The sequence below is a fragment of the Glycine max genome, chromosome 8 (assembly GCF_000004515.6).
Source record: "Glycine max cultivar Williams 82 chromosome 8, Glycine_max_v4.0, whole genome shotgun sequence".
Taxonomy (NCBI): Eukaryota; Viridiplantae; Streptophyta; class Magnoliopsida; order Fabales; family Fabaceae; genus Glycine; species Glycine max.
In genome coordinates, this window is record NC_038244.2 from 5,442,289 (window position 1) to 5,463,280 (window position 20,992).

At 31.0% G+C, this 20,992-nt stretch overlaps 2 protein-coding genes and 1 pseudogene across 2 annotated transcripts in view; all 3 read right to left on the bottom strand.

Moving 5' to 3' along the window:
• Positions 1-8,834, bottom strand: part of LOC100794527 (ABC transporter G family member 2) — a 22,669-nt gene extending 13,835 nt beyond the window's left edge. The window contains exons 1-9 of the mRNA XM_026129538.2: positions 7,776-8,834; positions 4,003-4,082; positions 3,416-3,886; positions 3,231-3,317; positions 2,962-3,093; positions 2,669-2,860; positions 2,458-2,544; positions 1,436-2,022; positions 1,308-1,315 (exon numbers count right to left, since the gene is read on the bottom strand). Of these exons, the coding sequence (XP_025985323.1) occupies positions 1,308-1,315; positions 1,436-2,022; positions 2,458-2,544; positions 2,669-2,860; positions 2,962-3,093; positions 3,231-3,317; positions 3,416-3,886; positions 4,003-4,082; positions 7,776-8,121 (1,990 nt within the window). The 5' untranslated portion in view covers positions 8,122-8,834. The remainder of the gene's footprint in view (positions 1-1,307; positions 1,316-1,435; positions 2,023-2,457; positions 2,545-2,668; positions 2,861-2,961; positions 3,094-3,230; positions 3,318-3,415; positions 3,887-4,002; positions 4,083-7,775) is intronic.
• On the bottom strand, positions 4,128-7,535 carry LOC121175251 (protein ABSCISIC ACID-INSENSITIVE 5-like; annotated as a pseudogene).
• Positions 8,835-16,050: 7,216 nt separating the features above from the next.
• Positions 16,051-17,591, bottom strand: LOC100776258 (protein EXORDIUM-like 2). Its single transcript, XM_003530981.5, has one exon. The coding sequence runs from the start codon at positions 17,486-17,488 to the stop codon at positions 16,574-16,576; it is 915 nt and encodes a 304-aa protein (XP_003531029.1). The 5' UTR covers positions 17,489-17,591; the 3' UTR covers positions 16,051-16,573.
• Between the last annotated feature and the right edge of the window lie 3,401 nt (positions 17,592-20,992).

Consider the following 20,992-nt stretch of genomic DNA (forward strand, 5'->3'; position numbering starts at 1 on the left):
AGGCACATTTTTATGATCCAGATTTTCTGCAATTGTTCTATATACGACTGTAAAGAATTGTGACCCATATTTTGCTTTTTTAATATTGTTACTTTGATTGTGTTATCATTTTTATCATTTAAATAAGTGATGAGATTATATTATTATTTTAGCTTTGACTTTTTTATCATTTTCTCTTTTTTCCAGAAATTTTACCCCCAACTTTCAAAAAGTGGCAAATAATGACCTTGTATCAATTGTGCACTAATTTTTTTATTTATTTTCTCTTTCCTCGTAAAATATATAGACTTAAATGAATGTTAATTAAATGATCATTTTATTTAACGAAATTTAATTTGTTGGTTTACCATTTTTTTTTAAAAAGTATATATATATATATATATATATATATATATATATATATATATATATATATATATATATATATATATATATATATAATTTAATAAGTTTGTCTTGTTCTCTCATTTGGTAAAAGACATAACCTAATGTTAATTAAAAAAAATATAGAATTTAATTTAAATTCAGATTTTGATGGTGACTTGTCAAGAGAATCTCTTGGCGGCTGATGGATGAAGGTCCATATATAGTTTGGTTTGAGATTCCAACAGACCTATAAAGCTAGGTCACGAATCGTGATTGACAACATGGTGAAAACACTCCGTTGCTATCCTCTATCATTGATCTACATCTTAATTCTCATTGTTCTGAAATGGGGGAAGCCCCTACCTCAACGACAATGCAAGACACAAATTAAGTGGCTAAAGAGAATAGACAGAAGGAGGCACTGATTGTGAGAGGACACAAATGGTATGGTGACAAGGATATTAACGAGATTAGATATACAAATTTTAGAGAGAAAAAGAAAAAATTCAATTATCTTGTTTACATAATTACGTTAACACTAATAAAATTGGAATCACACTATATTGTCTTTTTTGGTGAAGAAAGTCCACAATATATAGTTATTGTTGTGTTTGACCAAATATTATTTCTCCTTTAAAATGTACTAAAGAATAATTAATTTTTTTGTTATAAAAAATGAATTTATTTTTAAATATTAAACTCTAAGGAGAAAATATAGATTCTATTTCTGCCACATAATCATCATCATTTTAACCACATGAATTTCGCTGAGGATAACGCTCAGAAAGCAGAAATATTAAGAACACTAGTCATTTATATAAACGAAGATACAAATTAATCTAGATATTCTCTACTTTCGTTTCGTTGGACTACGATAGACTATTTAATATCTCGATCTCTCACATATCTATATGAAGATGAAAATGATTTTTCTCCTCCACACTTGAACCTGATTCTTCAATTTTATATAACTTTAACTTCTTGCAAAGGAGTGGCGTTGGGATTCTGCATGATAAGTATTGTTCGCTTAGGAGAAGACCATGATGACATGAATGATACAATGATTGGCTTTAGCTTCTCAGTAGTTTTGATGTTAATCAAAAAGAGAACACGATACACAATAATCATCCCTAGCACGATTCCAAGATCAACCCATTTTGAGTAACTCGTGTTCACTTGCCACACATCTCTTAGAATCTCTTCACCACTAATGTAGCCACCGCCAACATTATTCGTAGCAAATCTTAGTCCTTCAAACTCGTTTTTGAACATTCCTTGATAGACATATCTATGGAATGCAATATAGAACATAGGGTATTTCCAAAATGGCTTAGGAAGATCATTTGGTAACCTAAAGAACCCAGCACCTAAAATCATGATTCCTTGAATTCCAGCACCGGTTATGATACCCGTTAGAAAGTTGGGGACAATGCTTGCAACTATCATCATAAGGCCCTCTACTAACATCAGACAAGCAAAGAGAACACAAATGAAGTATACAAAGTGCTCAAAGTCTTTCTGAAGACCAGGTAGGAAATATGCTATAACCCCAGGAATGATTGAAACCAACAACAAGTATGGGATTGATGAAAAGGTGTTCCCAATGACAAATGCTGTGACACTATAATGTCCATTTAGTCTTTCTCGTTCAAACACCTGGACTAATGGCAAAATGAATAAAACAATAAGTAATCCAGTAACTACCTATATTTATAAAATTGAGAAGGATTAAATGTAATTTAATTTTGCTCTTTCATTTGGATTTTTTGTTTCATGGAATATTAAAATGAAAAAGTTTCACTTTCATCTCTTAGAATATTTCCATTAAATCAAATTAGTTTTTTTTTTTATGATTTACACAGTAATTCGATCAACTTGATAATATACAACAAATAATTTGTCACGTTTAGTCAAATTACCTCAAGTAGTGCAAAAAAACTTACTAAAGAATTATTTTGGACTAAAAAAATTATTTTAAGAGACTAAAATAAAAATTAAATTTAGAAGAGATACTAAAACCAATAATTGAGATGAGGAAACAAAATTATATCTTATCCATTTGAGAAATAACAAATTAAATGTTTGAATTACCTTCATATCCTCCACAAAGGAAGGGAATCCACCAATGGTCATGAAAGTCATGAATGAAGACACAAACATAAGAAATGAACCTCTTTCCTGACAAAATGAAAAGTGACTTTTGTGTTAGAAGATATTAATTAGCTAAACTAAAAGCTAAATAATGCATAGTGAGTTACTATAATTAGTCATATATCATGTGTTACTTTTCCACTACTATTACCTGAATTGAGCGATAACTTGAACCCAGATCACAGAAAATAGTGGCTAAACTTATAGCCAATGCAATATAAATGGCAAGGCGAAACCAGTAATAGCCTAGATCACGATACATGTTAACGCAAGATCTTTTGGTTAGAGCAAAGCACTGATTAAGGAAGCCAGCATGCCTTCTCTTGTTTGTTGAACTGGTGCTCTACAAACCCATGCAAGTTAAATGTTAATAAATTCATAATTAACTTTGAATCAAATTTAGGTACATGGTATGAGATCTACTTAGCCGTAATTAAAGGATACCTTTTCAGTTAGTATTGCCACTTGTTTCTGAACTTCTTGGTTCATTTCAGATGACTTGTATGAATTTACAAGGATGCGAATTGCTTCTTCGGTGGGTATTGTTTCTGTTCCTTGTAAATTCAACTCAGTGTCCTGATAAAAAAAAAAAAAGGTATTTGAATCAGATTTCTATGAGTTAATTCGTTGACTACAATTATGTTGCGGTGCAGAAAAATTGAAATACAAAAAAGCACCAATTTCATGGAAGCATGTTCAACTTAGTTAATTACCTGATCAAAATCCTTGTTTATGGTTTTCAGTAAATGATCAGATGGATTCATGAGAGGAGGACAAGGAAAATCATTTGAAGCAAAAAACTACATTGAAACAAAAGCAGAATTAGTAAGAGCCAAGAGAACATTAAAATTAGAAACGAACAAAAAAGTAGCACATAAAAAAAGGACTAGTTCCTAACCTCTTTTGCAGCGGAAGCAGGTCCAAAGTAAACAGTTCTACCTGAAGACAGAAGACAAAGGTTGTCGAAAAGTTGAAAAACTTCACTACTAGGTTGATGGATTGAGGCAATAACAGTTCTGTGAACATCATCTTTTTTATCAAGGGTAGCAATTCTTTTCATGACATAATAGGAAGCTGCACTATCAAGTCCACTAGTTGGTTCATCAAGGAAGAGAAGTCCTGGTCGTGTTAGAATCTCAATGCAAATGCTCACTCTCCTCTTCTGGCCCCCACTGATTCCTTTAACACCCCACCCTCCAATTCTTGTGTTAATGGCATCTTGAAGACCCATTTCTCTGATTGTGAAATCTGCTCTCTCTTTCTTCTCTTCTTTGGACATGGTATCTGGTAATTGGAGTTGGGCTGAATAGTGCACTGCTTCTCCAACAGTTAAGGTTGTCAGTAATGTATCATCTTGTGTGACATATGCCTGTGGTCACATCATGGATTCAAAGAATGGTGTTAATTGATCATGTGGATACTTAAACTAATTAATTAACATTCTTATTTGTTTTTGTTGAAGAATTTTAGATTTTGTGTACGTACTGAGGTTCCATATGCCAGTGCTTGTTTCCTCCCGTTGATCAGAATCTCCCCCGTTTGCCTTGTGTTGGAACCTAGTCTCCCTAGAATAGTTGAAAGAGTATAATAGTTGAAACCTTGTAGGTAAGATTCAGTTCTTAGTTGGGAGCATTATTGAAGAGAACTGATTTGCCAGATATGGTAAAACAACAGTTCTTATTTCTGAACATTAAAAAATATTACTTTTCTAGTACAAAATATAAATATGTGAAGTAATAAATTTAATTAATAAAGTAAAAAGTTGTTAAAATTGTTAAATATATATGATGTCTACCGAAAGTGAGTTAAGAAGGAACTATTATATTAGAGACATATTCTAATTAGAAAGAAGTGAGGGTATTGTTATATATATGAGTGTTTCTCCCTCGCGGATTTTGGCTTGGTTCCTTCAGTTCACATATGATTCCTTTGTAATAATGAATCTGTTTGGCCGAAAATGGAAATTTGTAGGAAAAAACGGTAAATGGAAATTTGTAGCAAAACGCGTCCGTCATCGTAGTATGATGCATGTATGAGGGAAATATTTCTTCAGCAAAAGAGGGATGGAAAGATAAGATAGAGTAGATAAGATAATTAGTATGGAGAGAGAAAATAATGTCGTAAAATATACGGAGCTAGTAGTATCATTCAAATGTTACTGTATGAGTTATGGAGGCGATTTTGACTTTTGGTTTTCTGATTTGACACTCTACCTCCCCTAAAAAACTTCAATATTCACTCAAATCATTTAAGTGTAAGGTCAAAAGAGATAATTACATCTTTAAATTAGAGTTTGTAAAGTTAAATTTTGAAATTCAAAGAGAGAATGATGTAATTTAAGTAATTTGCTTTTTTAGGAGAACTTAAGTAATTTGTTCCTCTAAAAAAAGTAATTTGTTAAGGAACGAGAGCTAGTTTATTTAATTTAATTTCATTTAAAAAATTGTTTGAGTATTAATTTATGTTTAAAAGCATTTGCGTGAAAAATAATTTGAACATGATGCATAATATTCGCAGCTGAAGACTAGTTAGACGAAGCAACAAGTAGAATGTCTTTTCCAATTTTTTTTACTATACAAATCTATATTTTCCTTTCTATGTAGAAGAAACAAAGAATAAATGCTACAATAACAAATTCTTTTTGGTACACTCTTTACATGAAATCGATTAAATTGAGAATATGACTCAGAGTGGACTCACATTTAATAGGTATAACATGAATTTTTTCCAATAATCAAGAGTATATACTAACTAATTAACAGAAAAAAATAATTGGCAACCCTATGCACATAATATCTTCCTTGATTATTATATTAAGAAAATATCATTTTTTCATGTGTGTTACCCTTATTAAATACTTTAATTACCAAAAAGTCAAAACATTAAGACTTGTGTATGTTTTATGTAATAAATATATTTAAATATATTTTTTTTTCTATTTTTTTTCTTAATTATTACTCACAGACATATTACAAACCCCAAAAAAGTTAAGCCCTTGTGTTTAAAAATATAATATTTATTCTAAACTTTAAGCAACAAGGTTGCTTGTGGCATGGTTGTTAAACTCGCGATTTAAATTGTAAAACCATATGATTTTACAATTCTACTAAGGTTCGACGAGTTAAATTGAAAGTAGAATAGAAAATGGAGTAAACTCATCCGATTTAGCACAGTCTCGGACGAGTTGGTTAGAATCGCGAGTCTGCTCCAAATCTGCAGGTTTACAAAAATCTAAAACGGCGTCGTACGAAAACCCCCCAAAAATGACTCTCGCAACTCTGTCTACTCACTCACTCTGTCTTGTTCAAGTTTGGTTTGGGTGGTGAGCTACTCGCATCGTGGTGATCCTTGTCATCGCTGTCGTGTGGCCGTGTTTCCATGTTGGACTACTGGTCCTCGTCATCGCAAAAGATTGAAACTTGACAGCCCTCACTTGTTGAAAGCCCTTATTTCATGACCTAGCTCCAAGCTTTGCTCCACGACGCTAAGGTATTTTCTTTCTCAAAGTTTCTCTATTAATTGAAACCATGCTTATTAAGGGAGTAATTGAATAGCATGTTGCAAACAACCCTATATATCACTAGAACCTGGTGAATGAAGTGAATTTTATGCATGTTAGAGTCTTCTTAATTATTTTTTTTGAAAAACAATTAATATTCCTTTCCAAATTCTTGAATGATTCTTCCATTGTTGCATAATTTTAGCATAATTGTTTCTTATGTACACTCTTTTCTTTGTTGAGAAGCATAATCCTATATGTCATAATTGTCTTTCTGACCAACCTTTAAACACTATATAACGTGCCGTCGATTCTCGATTCTTCAATATTCTGCGTTGTCTTCTCTCTACTACCACTTCACGAGGGCCATCAATGATCCTCTTCCTATTACCCTTCCCATTTGTTATTATGTGCCAACATGTTTGTGTTTCAAGCCCATTACAAGACACACTAGATCCTGTCCCTATTACATGCTTAAACGGCTGAACCTATAACTTGCACTCAATGTTCCATTACTTGCAATGTTACCAATCTGATTCTAATATAATAATGAAGACTTGAATAGTGATGATGATTCATGTACCACCACAGCTTTTACTAGGAAATCCTCGAAAGTCATTTCCCCATGTGTTTGCTGCCTTTTGAGTAGTGGCTCATTCATGGCAAGGCTATTGTTAGCTTCATTGTAGTGTGGTTGGCTTTTGTGGATCTAAAACCAAATTTCATCCACAGTTTTATTGCAAATTGGGGGAGGGACAGATAATGGCTGGGAAATGTTGGTGGGTTCTGATGCTACTACACTTTTACCCTTTGCAGCTTCATCAAGGGTGGGTAGTGGTGGGTTAACTTGGTTGTTATCATCAGAGTTCCAAATGCTAGAAAGGAATTCATCCATGTTCATAGATCCTAAGCTCTTTACATTCTTGCAATAGAACTCATCAAGGGTGAGTGAAAGTATTGAGTTTTGTTTGCTTAGTTGAGAAACAAATCTACATTAAATCAAGTGCATCAAATCAATAACTTGATTCTAATTTTCAACAAATCTGCATGAATTTTTAACCAACCCACCTTTCCCCAAAAGAACATTAAAGAAAGAATAAGAGAAAATAAAAGTATGATACAAATTTGAAAAGAGAATCTGAATTGAAAGAGGAAAATAAAACTAAAAGCAAGGGTACCTGAACACAAACAGAAGGGAGAATCTGAATTTTGAAACAGAGATAAGGAATTGGAATTAAAAAAATATTAGAGAGAAAAGAAGGAACACCAACAGAGTGAAAGAAAGGGGGAGTACTGAAGAGAAGGGAAGGAATGGTAACACTGCAAACTACAAAGAGTCAAAGACTTTAACTGTCATTGGTAACATTTAAAATAACATTTGTTTCACTCGATCTTGAGCATTACGAGTTTATGATTTGAGTCAAAAACTTTAACTATCATTGGTAATATTTTTTTTATTTGAATAAACTCTTACGAGTTTACGATTCGATTTTATGAGCCGAGTTTACGGAATCTCCATGATTCTATGTAGAATCGCGAGTCTGATAACCTTGACTCGTGGTGATATATATATTATAATGATCATCTTGTCATTCAATCAAGAAATTAAATATCAAACATTTTGAGTTCTCAAAAAAAAATTGAAGTTTTATTTTTAAGTTATTGAGAAAACATTAATTCTCACAGGTGAGGTAATTAACCTCCAAAAAAAATCATGCAATAAAGTTTCAGAAGCTTCATCACTTTGATATATGCATACCTGCTAAGGTATCAAGAAGTGCAGATTTTCCACAGCCAGAAGGACCCATTATGGCCAAGAGTTGCCCTGGCTTGGCATAACCAGTTAGACCCTCAAGAATTGATTTGCTCATCTCATTCTTTCCCACAGAAGCAGTCACCCATACATCCTTCCATGTCAAGCACATACCCATCTCTTCTCTCTCATTATTATTCCAACTACCTGAAGTTTCTCCTCCTTTGGTCCCTTTTGGTTTTGGAGCACTACATGTTTCTTCTATCTCCAAAGTAGTAGCCTCAAATCTTGAGCTAGGGTTAATTTCATAATGACTAAGAGCAGGTGAATTAGATGAGAGAAGGGACGCCATTGTTATTGGTCGGCAACAAGGGAAGTGCAGTATAGACTAGCCTTCTGAATGGATTTGTCTGAAATCAAATCAAATACTGTATATATATATACAGAGAGAGATATTCTGCGTGAGGAATTTTAATTATCATGTGCGGTTCAAAATTTTCTTCTCATGTTTTGTTTGTTTTAAGAAAAATAAAATAAAAATATGTTCAACATGTTTTTAAGGATTTAAAGTTCGATCGACAATATGTAAGTTGAAATGGTAAATACATAAATTAACAAAATGACTAGTCATTTAAGGATCTGTATTGTACTATATAAAATGCAGCATGTGGCTTTAATTCGATGACAGGAAGCACATACACCACACGTTCTCTTGTTTGTTTCCCAAAAAATCACCTCAACGAGTAAAATAATGAGTTTTATTGGCATTTATAACTTTATCAACACTATCTAGCAGCGTTCTCTTTCTAATTCTTTCTTTACTCTTGATTAAAATTTATAAAAAACAAATTATAAATTTTAGTGAGTGTCATTTTTTATATTAAGAGAGAATGATAAATAAAAAGTAAGATCAGCTAAAATCTATAATATTCAATAACAATATATAATAGAGAAAGTGTTAAGTTAAGGCTTTGTTTGGTTTATTGTGGAAACAGATTAATCGATCTGAAGTGCTTGTGATAGAAGTATGTGATTGTCAGAGTTTCAGTTTCATGAAGTTTATTGTGTGTGTGTGATTTTAATTTTTTTCGTTTGGAGTGCATAGCAAGCATTTAAAAAGCATGACGGGAATCAAAGATAAATTTTGCGAAATTCAGGACAGGATTAATCATCAAGTCATGCATGATAATAATATGAACTTTCATTTAATGTCGAAATTAACCTTGTAGTTCAACAATTCAGAAAAAATAGAGTAAATGATCAATATTTAGTTTATGAGTTTATATTTTATTGTCATTTTAGTCTCTTTTTGAATTTTTTTAAAGTTTTCATTCAAGTTTATAAAATTAACTTATTTTTTTTCATTGTAGTTTCTAAAAACTTAAATGAAATCCTTAAAATTTGTAGGACTTATTGAATTTTTCTTAACTTTAGAAATAAAAATAATACAGCAAACTGGGGTTACATTGAGAATAAAAAATTGAGTATTTTAAAATTAGGAAGACTAAAACCTGTCAAAAAAAATTTGAAAAAACTAAAATTGAATTAAAAAAATTTTAAAGGATGAATACATAATTTACCATTTTATTTGATCTAAATAGATAGACAGATAGATGTAACTGTTGTTGCTTACGTATTCTGCCTTCTTTTCTAATACGTGTCTCTTTGAAAATCTAAAAATCTTTCCCATTTCCATGAGGCAGAGCACAACCAGAAGAGGTTCGAAAGTGCAATGAAGAGCCATCTTCGCTGTGGGTAATTTTTAACGTTTGAAGTAATGGAAAAAAAAAACGCTTTAAGTAATGAAAAAACACAAGCTTATTAGGTAAGTGACGCAGGTACACCACGTGTCAAATTACCAGCATTTACTTATTTGCCACAAATGATTTTGATTAAATAATATTGAACAAATTACACTCCTCTTTCTCCCGAGAATAGCGTTTATCACTATCGTGCTTCTTCCTTATTTTCACCTTAGAGAAATACTCCCTAATTTTTTGAAAATTGGTTATACTCGCACTTCCTACGTCATTATAGAGTTCAATCCATTAAAAAAATGTGTCATTTCCGTTGCACGTGGTTGTTTAATTAAATATTTGGACACTTATGCCCTTAATTTTCTCATAGAACTTGTTAAAAGGGGAGTCCATGAAATCAAAAAATCTGACAACTTTTTTGCCATAAAAAATCTGCTCGTGATTCTTTTATGTGTTTCAATGGATCATTGAAGGTTTTTTTGCTGTCTATATCTCTCCATTATTGCAGTATCCTTCCTCTCCATAGTTTTTTTTTGTACAATCTATATTGCCCTCTTCTTCAAGTACGTTTTTTGTGTGTTTATACGGGTGTGGATGACTTTTTTTCCGGGTTATGGAAACACACTATTTGAGTTTATTATTTCTATTGCGTGTTGATGTTGTGATTTCTTTCCCAAATGAAAAATGACATATTTTCTCATATTATGACAAAAATTTTACGTTGTTTTGTTACCGATGTAATGATAAAATATATAAAAATAAAAAAATTGAATGATAAAATTTGTGAAAAAAAAATTAAGTAGTAAAATCTAAAAAATTATGAAAATTTGATGGTAAAATTTAAAAAATAAAAAATGGAGTGATAAAATTGGTAAAATAATAAAAATTTGGTGACATAATTTACAGTTAAGTCTATTATAAATAAATAAAGGAACCAAATGAAATGACCATAATGAAAATAATACAATCCCACGGAAAAAATAAAAAAGTATGAACAAGAATTTGGGCCTGTTTAGTTCTTATGGACGCATTAACTGTCATATATGCCAGCATTTAAAATTTATATGAGCCCACACGTAATTGTAGGTCGTAAATTTAGAACCCAATAAATAACGTACCCGCAAAATTTGTGGTTCAATGTTACATTTGACATAACAGCTGACATAATTGTTGACAGAAAATTTAAGACTGATAAGACTTAAGAGCATCTTCGCTCCTCTTTGCTTTGCAAGTTCTTAAATTTAAGAATCGAAAGTAAAGTTGTACAAGGACATGAATAAATTTTCTCTTAAAACACCTTAAAAGAAAAAAGAAAAGAAAACAAATATTTTTTAAAGCTAAAATTAACTCAGATTAAAAATTATCTTTTAGAAAAATAAATTTATGCATAAATTAATTTCACTTTGAAGAAATTTATTTTATTTATTTATTTAAAGTGTTTCTAGATAATTTTATTTAAATATGTTGAAATTGTCGATTGCTTATGGAAATTGGTGTTTAAATGAATATTAATAAAATTGATTTACAAAATTAATTTTGAAATGGCATGATCTATGTTTAGGTGTATTTATTATAAGATCAAGTCAAAAATAACTTAGTAAAAAAAAGTTATTCTCTCAACAAAAAAAATTCAAAGCCAAAATCAATTATAGACTTAATCAATTCTAAACTCTTATCCAACTTAAAATCAAACATATGAAAATTTGTCTAAAATTAATTTTATTGAATCAATTTTTAAATATGAAACCAAAGACACATATAAAGAAATATGATCAAAAATATAATACACCTAGTTGGGTATTGATATTGGTACTACCACTTTTACTAGTGACATTACCTATGAGGGTATCTTTTAGTTGTATTTCCAAATTATCCCTTAGATGGAGACACAACGAAAACATGTTTTCATTAGTAAATTGGGCTAAAAAAACAATAAAATTATATTTTCATTATGTTTTATTTTCTTCACCCTCATTTACGTAATGGAACACAGTTGGAAATTTACAAAATGAAATTATATTTTTTCTTGTTGTTTTTATTTCTTTCACACCAAGATGTGCAACAAAAATAAGATTATGTTATACATTGTTTAATGAAATTGTACTTTTGTTGTTGGTTGAAAATCCTCATTCCTTCCTCTCCTCACTACAATCACTCATTCCCCTCCCTTTGCACCTTGTTTGCCACATCTCTTGCGACGCTGACAACATCGTAACCCTCATTTGCAACCCCTCTTCCCCCTCCCTTATTCGCCCTTGTGTGTACTCTCTATGTGGGTGGGATAGGCGTTGCAGATATGGACATGGGTGAGGAGGTTAACTGAGCAATTTATAACGATGTGCTACTATCAATAATAATTTAGGTAGTGTCGATAGCAATTCCCACCAACTTTTCTCTGTTGTGACCATCATAGTTATTAGACTCAAATTAATCATTAATTCGATTGAGGTACTGGATCAAAAGTCGACCACATAAGTCACTAATTGACTTGTATAACTCGGTATGATTAATAAAAAAATTATACATTTATGATATATATTAATTTATGCATTTATTCATCAAATAGTTATGATAGCTTAGTGGTATGATGGCAACTATATTTTTCAAGGTTACAGGTTTTGATCCAGGGCATAACTGGATCAGTTCAAGTCTGATAACACTGCTTCCAATAACCCACGAATATGTGGTGCAAGCTTGCTAGGGCCCAGTGATATTCACCCAAAGCCCAACTCCTTCACCCCGGCAAGTCCAGCACCTAGACTCCTCTAAGCCCAACAATCCCAAGCCCCAAGCCGGCCAACTACTAAGTTCTTATGAGTTACATTATTGAAGTGGAAAATTGTTATACTTTTAAAGTTGATATGACATAATAGGACCCATATAGCTCTTAAAAAAAACAATAGGACCCATAAAAAAAGTTAATTAGTTATGTAAAATAACTCTAATTTAATTGATAGTTGGAGATACTTTACGTAACTTACTGGCAAAATTCATGGTTCAACAATATATTTTTTCCAGTAACCAAAACGAAGAAAGGCAGGCAAGAGTGTGTGTATGTCTTTGTTTTTTGGGTTTAAAAAACGATTGTGTAAAATAAATTTCAAAAACTACTTATTAAATAGTAAAAGTATGGAAAGAAGATGAGATAAAGCAAGCAAGATCATGAGTGCCAGAAAAACTAAAACAACTTAGGGTATGTTTTGCTAAATAACTAGATTAAGCACTTATTGAATAAATGTTTATCACGTAAGCGTTCATGTATAATTTGTTTTTATTAAATTATTTTTCAAATAATAATAATAATAATAAATTTTTAATTTAAATCTACATAATAATAATAATAATAATAATAATAATAATAATAATAATAATAAATATAAATTAATGAGTTTATACATTAGTGAATCCAAATGGGTTGGATTGGGTCGAATTTAACCCAAACATAAAAAATATCCCATGTAAACTGTTTGAATTAGTTTAATCAATTTAGATTTGGAGGTGATTCATATATGAAAACCCCTTACTTAAATAAATAAGTTCTAAAAGAAATATTACTTTTGAAAATAATTGTATTTTTTTTGGATAACAGTTGTTAAAAAACTATTCTAATCATATGAGCTTATTTTCTTGGATTAAAAAAACATATTTAAAGAATAAAAAATAAAATTAGTTCAGTTTAAAAATAAATAAATTAAAATGAAAGTTTTTAATTAAATTGAAATATAAAAACCTGCATTTGACATTAGTGTTCATTTCTCACATTTTTCACTTTCTTTCTCTAAAAAAACACATCCTAAATGTTACAATTATGCAAAACTACATGGTATATAGTATATGTTTAGTCAAAAGAGGTCATTTGCGTTTCTCAGTCCTGCTTCATACTCAACTTTTGTACTAAATTTGGCAACAATCTACTATTTACTTTTCCATGAAATAATATTTTCACTCATGAAGACACAATATCCTAAGGTAACCACTGCAACAGTTTCTTGCAAAGAGTTATTACATGTTTGGTTTCCAACTGAAAATGCTGTGACTATAATGACTGCTTTTTAAACATAATTTTCTAACGAATTTTTAAACATATTCTTATTTCATTTGGCTATCATAACTGCTTTTCAAGTGTAACTTCCCAATAAATTTTCCCATCCCCTGAATAAATGTCAATTTACCATAAAATGCTTTACTGATATGGAAAATATAACATCCAAAAAATAATCTAATAATTATTTAGATAAGAATATCTAAATATATTTTATAGTAAGAAAAAAGATAAATTAAATTATTTTTTAAAAAATATTCATTTTTATTTTTATTTTAAAAAGATGTTAGTATAATAATACACTGGATTGGTTAAAGATAATTATAATTAAAGATAATAGGAATAATAGATAAAGAAAAATCAGTTAAATAAATTTCATATTACATATTTATATAAGGGTAAATAATTTGTTATCTTAGGATTACACATATAAACAGTTTCTCTTGGTATCAATGAATTGTTTAAGGATTGAGAGAAAAAAAGAAAAAAAAAAAAAATCTTTCAACGCAATTGAAAAGGAGAATACAAATATCAAAGAGCACAAATTTTTATAGATACCCATTTAGAATGAGAAAGAGATGTTAGATATTTTATCTATAACGGAGAAGACAGTGTGATATCGTTACATAAAATATGAGTTCATAAATCTTTTAAAGAATATAAAATTTACATTGATTTTGAGAACCAAAGAATTGAGTCTTTTGTCTGAGAATCACCATTGGAAATAGACGATGATGTACATTTTATCATAAGATTATAATGTTAGATATTTTCATCTGGGATGAGAATGATATTTATCTATAGATATCCCATTTAGGATGGGAAAAAGATTTTTGATACCTTTATCTATGATGGATAAGATAGTGAGATGTTATTGTATGAAATATGAGTTCATAGACCCTTTAAAAAATATAAAATCTATATTAGTTTTGAGAATCAAAGAATTGAATCTTTTGATTCTAAGAATCACTAAATTATGCATATTTATTTAAATATTTTATTCATTTAGAATTTCATGAATTGTGATTGTTTAATATGATTTTTTATTGGTGTGTAAATATATACATATATAATCTTATATTAAATTTATTGCGGATATCATGATTGATTTTCCATATTATCACTTGACTGAAAATAACACTATTTGTGAACTCTTATTAATTCTTTATTCATTAATATTATCATCTCATTATAAATGTTATTTTCAGAACAAGAGAAAAAAATTGTTTAAGTTTAAAGAGACTTCAATACATAATTTTCTTAATTACATTTATTTGAGCTTAATTAATATTTCAGAATAAGATGCTAGATGTGATCACTTATATTATATTTTTAGTATTCATTTAGTTTAGATACTCATATTTTGAGAATAATATTTTTACTTATGTAAAAATTTATTTATTATAAAAAAATATTTTCATATTATTATAATTTTAAAATTTTATATTATTTTGATATGAGTTGTTATTGTAATGAAAGACTACAGAATTGTCCACTTCTGTTTGCTTAAGTTATGGATAAAACATAAAAAGAGAATGATACTTATCGTTAATCAATTATGTCCTCTACCATTAACGGAGTTTTTTGCTTAGATGTTTGGATATACTATTTCCTGCTAATAAAAATGTGTAGGAACTGGTTGTGATCTGAGGCTTAATGCTATATTGAAATTTCAATTCCTTGGAGGGACCTAATAGGCTAATACTGTGACTCTCTACACTGAATCTTAGAAAAACTTACATTTACACATTAGATTGTGGTATCTAGCTTGAGCCTTCTTAAAGACAGTCAACTAACAAAGAGAGTGTATCAGATTATAGGTATTCATTCTATTAATTTCCTTCACATGCATAAAACAGCAATGACCAACTTGGCCAACTTTCTCACAAAAACATTCAAAAATGTGAAAGAACCTACTCAAGAAAATACGTTATCTATAGGCATAGACCAGTCCCAAGTTATAGTAATGATTTATAATAGATTCCAGAGAGGGTAAAATCAAATAAACCACTAACCTGTATAAAGTATTAAACGCCCAATTCTCAAATTATATATTTAAAACTTCATAATTATAAAATTTTCATATTTTAAGATACTCTCACTTTTCTTGAATAGAAATTGCTTGGCATGGACGGGAAACAGAAAGAGACATATGTAACACCACCCATCAGGGTGTTCTGCTTAAGGCCTTGCCATTATCTCCTTTCTACGTATTAGACCACCAATCTTTCACCTTTTTGTTAACAAAATAATAGCAAAAGCTACCTCACTCACCCCAATCTTCACATTCACAATCACAAAGCTTATCTGAAATATAATTGCAGAGAAAAAAAGGACCCACCAAAACCGTCTAAACAACGACACCCCCTTAGCCTTTTACGCCTAGCTAGTGAAATTCGTTCACTTCACCACCCCAGCCAAAATCATCATTACCGATAGATACCTCGCCATAATGGTCTCCTAGCCCTCCAACACCACAAGAAAAAAAAAATCACCATCTTTATTCTCAATTACCATAAACAAACAAAAGGACCAACCATATTAATCCAACACCGCTTCATTCCTCAACCACCACCACCTTACTTTACTTTACCCAAACACAATAATAATTCATTCATAAAAATCCCACTATTCCATTCTTAAAAATTACATAAAAACAAAGCTATTATAAATTTTAATCAAAGACCTAACTTCACACCACAGTTTAAAATAAAAATATATCACATTCATGATATCCCTTTTTTTAAAATCTTATTCCTCGTTTTTCATAATTTATTATTTATACAACATCCCAGTTCTTCTTCCTCTATAGTCTTTAGCAAAAGAGAATTTACACGTCTTACACGTCACACTAAACGACAAAAGCAGGCTTACAGAATATAGAAAATTTAGAAACACTCCGAAGTCCGAACCAAATCCATCACCACCTCTATTATCCATTCCCTGCTTCCGTTCCCATCGACCAATATCTACAACCATTACACAACCTCGCCACGTGGCAGTCTTCAGACGAGGGTCTTGCATGTCGAAGTCTGCGGGTCCCACATCGCTGGCACGAGATACCTCCTTCCATTCGCACCATGCGCATTGTAACTCGCCCCGGTTGCCTTATCCACGAGAACCCGACCCGGATAACCCGGGTACGACCCACTTCCGAAAACACCAGTGCAAGCCGAAACGGCCTCTAACGGCGCCGTTGGGGGACCCTGGAAGTAACCGTTGTTGAAAGGGTTGGTAACTGTGCCAGCGAGAAGCGTGGCCAAGTTAATAACCATTCCGTCAACCCCGGCGTCGCCGTTAGGAGAAACTAACGGCGGCGTCTGGGGCCCGTAAATCGGTTGGTGGAATGGCCACGCGCATTGCCCGGGGCACTGTGTTTCGGAGTTTCCAACCCAGATATATGCGGTTCGGGCATTACTTTTAACGTTCCGGGTAGAGCCGTGGGTGCCACAGCGGCTCATGCAGAAGCCCTCAACGGCAACGTCCTTCGCCGTTAAAACCACCGTTATCGAGTTAATCTCGTTGAACTTTGACGCGAGTGCGAGGAGATCTCTTCCTTTGAGATTTTTCCCTAGCGTGTAAGCCGGGTGTAGGAACTGCATCCCTACGACGAGCGCAGGGGATCCTCCTCCCACCTTGTACTTCTCCGTGGTTTTCCACCACGTGGCGGTCGAGGGGAGAGGCGCGTTTGGCGCGCTGCTTAACGAGTTTATGAAGTCCACGATTATGGACCGTTGGATCGGGGTGAAGGTGCCGTACCAGATGAGATTGACGGTGATGCGGCCCTTCAGGAGCTGGCCGTTGTGGTACTTGAGGACTAGTGGCTGCTCCTCCACGAGCTCCCCTACGGTCAGTAGGGGAAAGAGGAGCAGCGTGAGCACCGCAGAGAAGGCGAGGGCAATGTTGTAATTTAAGGTCATTTTTTGTGGATTAGAACGATTGAGTCAGAGAGTGAAAGCAGAAGAATAAGAAGATGAGAGTGTTTGAACTCAAGTTTGACGATAGACACGAGTGGAGAGTACGATGGAAACGGCTATTTATATACCTGGTCAGGGGGGACAGCTGTGGCCAAGGATGTGTCAACATCTTGAGCCTCCACGTGGAGCTTTTTCATTGGGCCTTCTCGTGCCAGCCTGTCAACGTTTGAACTTTGAACCGGATGACGCCGCGGTCTACCGGTTTTTCTTTTTTAATCATGCTTTTGGCCATTTTTACCCTACTAATCAAAAACTTTAGGTAACGTTATTAAATGTATAATAATTTGTGCATTTTTTAGAATTATTTAATTATTAATATATTTTTTTTATTTAAGGTTGTTTTAATAAAAAGTTGTCAAAGTAAGAACTTATTAAAGAGAAACTTAAATCGAATATAATAAAAAAGACAACCACAACTTTTTATAAAAGATTTCTAAAGATAACAACAAATATAGTATATGTCAAATTTAAATCCGAATGGAACAAGGAACTTACAAAAAATAGTTTCTTTCCGTAGATACTTTTATATATAAAAAAAAAAGTGACTGTATTTAAGTATTTTAAATCACACAAAACTATTTGATATTTCTTACACTTTCTTTAGTTCTTTACCATAAAGATAAAATACTAGTATGTTTTTCTTAACACAAGTGAATGTAACTATTGTTTTATCAATAATATAGTATACATTTATTAATTATAAGTTATCTCTCATTTATATTTAGTGTCATTAAAAATACTATTTAAATTATTTACTTTTACCTTATGAATATTTCTAAAATAAAATACTCGTACTATTATAAGAAAGTTTAAAATTATTTATTGCGATTACTGATTTGACCTTACTCTAAAATTGATTTCTCAATCCCGAGAATGCTTTAGCATGCATTTCAGCGCAAATTTGAACCTGAGTACGTGGGTCCCATGGGGAATTTTACACGCAATATCAACCTTAGGATATGAATAAACGGTGAGATAGGAGCCATATAATTGGAATGGGTTCCAGTATGATGCAGTCTGCATCGGGGTTGATGAAATTGACATCATATGCAGAGTTCGAGGAAGAGTGTTTCAGTAAAATTTAACATAGGCGCGCATGAAGGCTGAAGCTGTTTGTCCGTTCTTACCAAATACATTAAATAAAAAAAATTAATTGCTATTATTATCATAAAAAATAAATATTGCATGCATAGCATACCACTATAAATCTATAATGTGATTTTAAATATTTTTTATAATAAGATTTAAATTAAAAGTGTGCTTAATATTTGTATAAAGCTTAATTTAAAATATTTCTTTTAATAATTATTATTTTATTAAATATTTTTAGTTATAGTTTATTTTAAAATGACATCATAATAAAAGAAACATAACATATTAATGTTTATTAATTTTGTTTGTAGGAATAGTTTTGAAAAATATATTATTTTAACACAAATTTAACAATTTTAATTAAATTAATTATTTTTTAATTCTAATGAATTAATTAATTAAACCTTATGATAAAGACCAAATAAAGTATAATTTTTTATATTTTCAATTAATAAAGAAATTATTGTTACTATAATTTTTAAAATAATTATAAAAATAAATAAATTTATCATATACATATATTTTTGTTTAGATGACAATATAAAATTATAAAATTACTTTTTCGTAAAAAATATTATAAAATTATTGTATATTATTAATATATAAACTTTGTTCTTATTATTTTACACTTAAAAAAAGAGATAAGAGAATTAAGTATAACATTTATCTTAAAATAATTAACAATATTTTATTCAAAAAATAATTAACACATGAGATAACTTAAAAATAATTTTATAAAAATAAATAAATAATTTTTAAAAAAATCTTATAATTAAAACCAAAGATAATTCTTTTTTATTATGAATATTTATGTCATTTGTATTTATATGTCTTTCCTTTCATGTTCATTTTTATCAAATACTTGTAGTCTACCAAATTGTTCCACTTTCTATTTTTTTTTTCTTTTACATTCTTTCTTCTTAATTTCTTTGCTTTCCATTTTCTTTCTTAAACAAAACTTAATAATCAAATTCAAATAATAATAAAATTAATAATAGATTCCCGAGGTTATCTCAACTTTCAAAACCATGCCCGTGGGTTAGACTGTGAGCTTAGGGAGTTAGGGGTAGGTCGTGGGGGGCCAGAAGGAAGCTGATTCGAAGATCCTAAATAGGTCAGCGTATTGAATTATAGTCATGTTTGGCAAAGTAGCTCCAAACTAATAGTGATATTGAGCATGGTGGGTGGTCCTCCCACCACAAAAAAAAATTTTAAAAAAAATGAGATTTTCATTTTGATCTTTTCTCTAGCACCCTCTTCTTCCATCTTTTTTTTTCCCTTTGATTAGATTTGGGTTGCCTTTTTCTTTTCTTCAACGACACTTTCCTTTTTTTTTTTCCTCTCTTTACTTTTTTTCTTCTAACGTTTTGCAAACTTCGAAGAACATGTGTGGGACGGTGCCGGCTCCATGAATTTGCCCACGCATGTCACAAGGAAATAAATGGATATTAAAAGTTTTGTGATGGCCTGTTGTTGTTAGAATTGAATGAAACAAAACAAAAATTCCATCACAATCTGCACTGCATGAAGCAAGAAAATTTAATGCATGCGAGGAGATGACGATGACACGAAGGAAATTTTGAGGATGGAAATAAAGTATCTAAGTGTATCACACATAATAGGAAAAAGCTACATACCCCAATGTGTTAATAAATATTGTATACTCTTAGTATTTTAAGTAGTGCTGCTTCAAAATAATTTCATATTGAATGCATATTTATAGGACACTAGATGTAGATATAGGTTGATTCTAAGGAAATTTAAGTTGATCATAGTGTATTATAGTTGAAAAATAATTTTGCTTCTTAATTACATGATCAAAAGTTCAATTTTTAGGTTTCCGTATATAAAAAATTAAAACATATATTAAACGATGTGAGTTCTTTAAATGGATGTTAATATAAAAATTAATATTACACTACCGTCTTTAACATATCTTAAGTTTAGCCAAAAAAAGAAGAGAATTTAAGTTGGTTTCTTTGAGCTCCATGGTTTTTGAGACTGACACATATATAAGACCCGATTTTAAAGCAAACAACAGCTAGCACGAAAGCTAAGGAGGCTAATAAGGTGGATGCTTCATTAGTAGTATACTAGTAAGCACTGCTCTTAATTAAAAATTTCACATCCTTGGAAAAAAGGAAGGTGAAGAAGGGGATTTGAATTTGAAGTCAAGTCTCCACTTTTTCTTTTCTTAGCCTCTATCAATTATCATGTTGTAAGTAAAAGAGAGAATAAGAACAAGTTTCCCGAAGAAAAAGGTAAAAGGGACACGAAAGAAAGAAATAGTAGCAGCTAGCTAGTTTGTGTGGATAAAAAGGAGAGCAAGTGGAGAGTGAAACAGAAGGAAAAGGG

Coding starts and splice junctions, on each gene's coding strand:
- LOC100776258 (XM_003530981.5), bottom strand. CDS start 17,488: ATGACCTTAAATTACAACATTGCCCTCGCCTTCTCTGCGGTGCTCACG.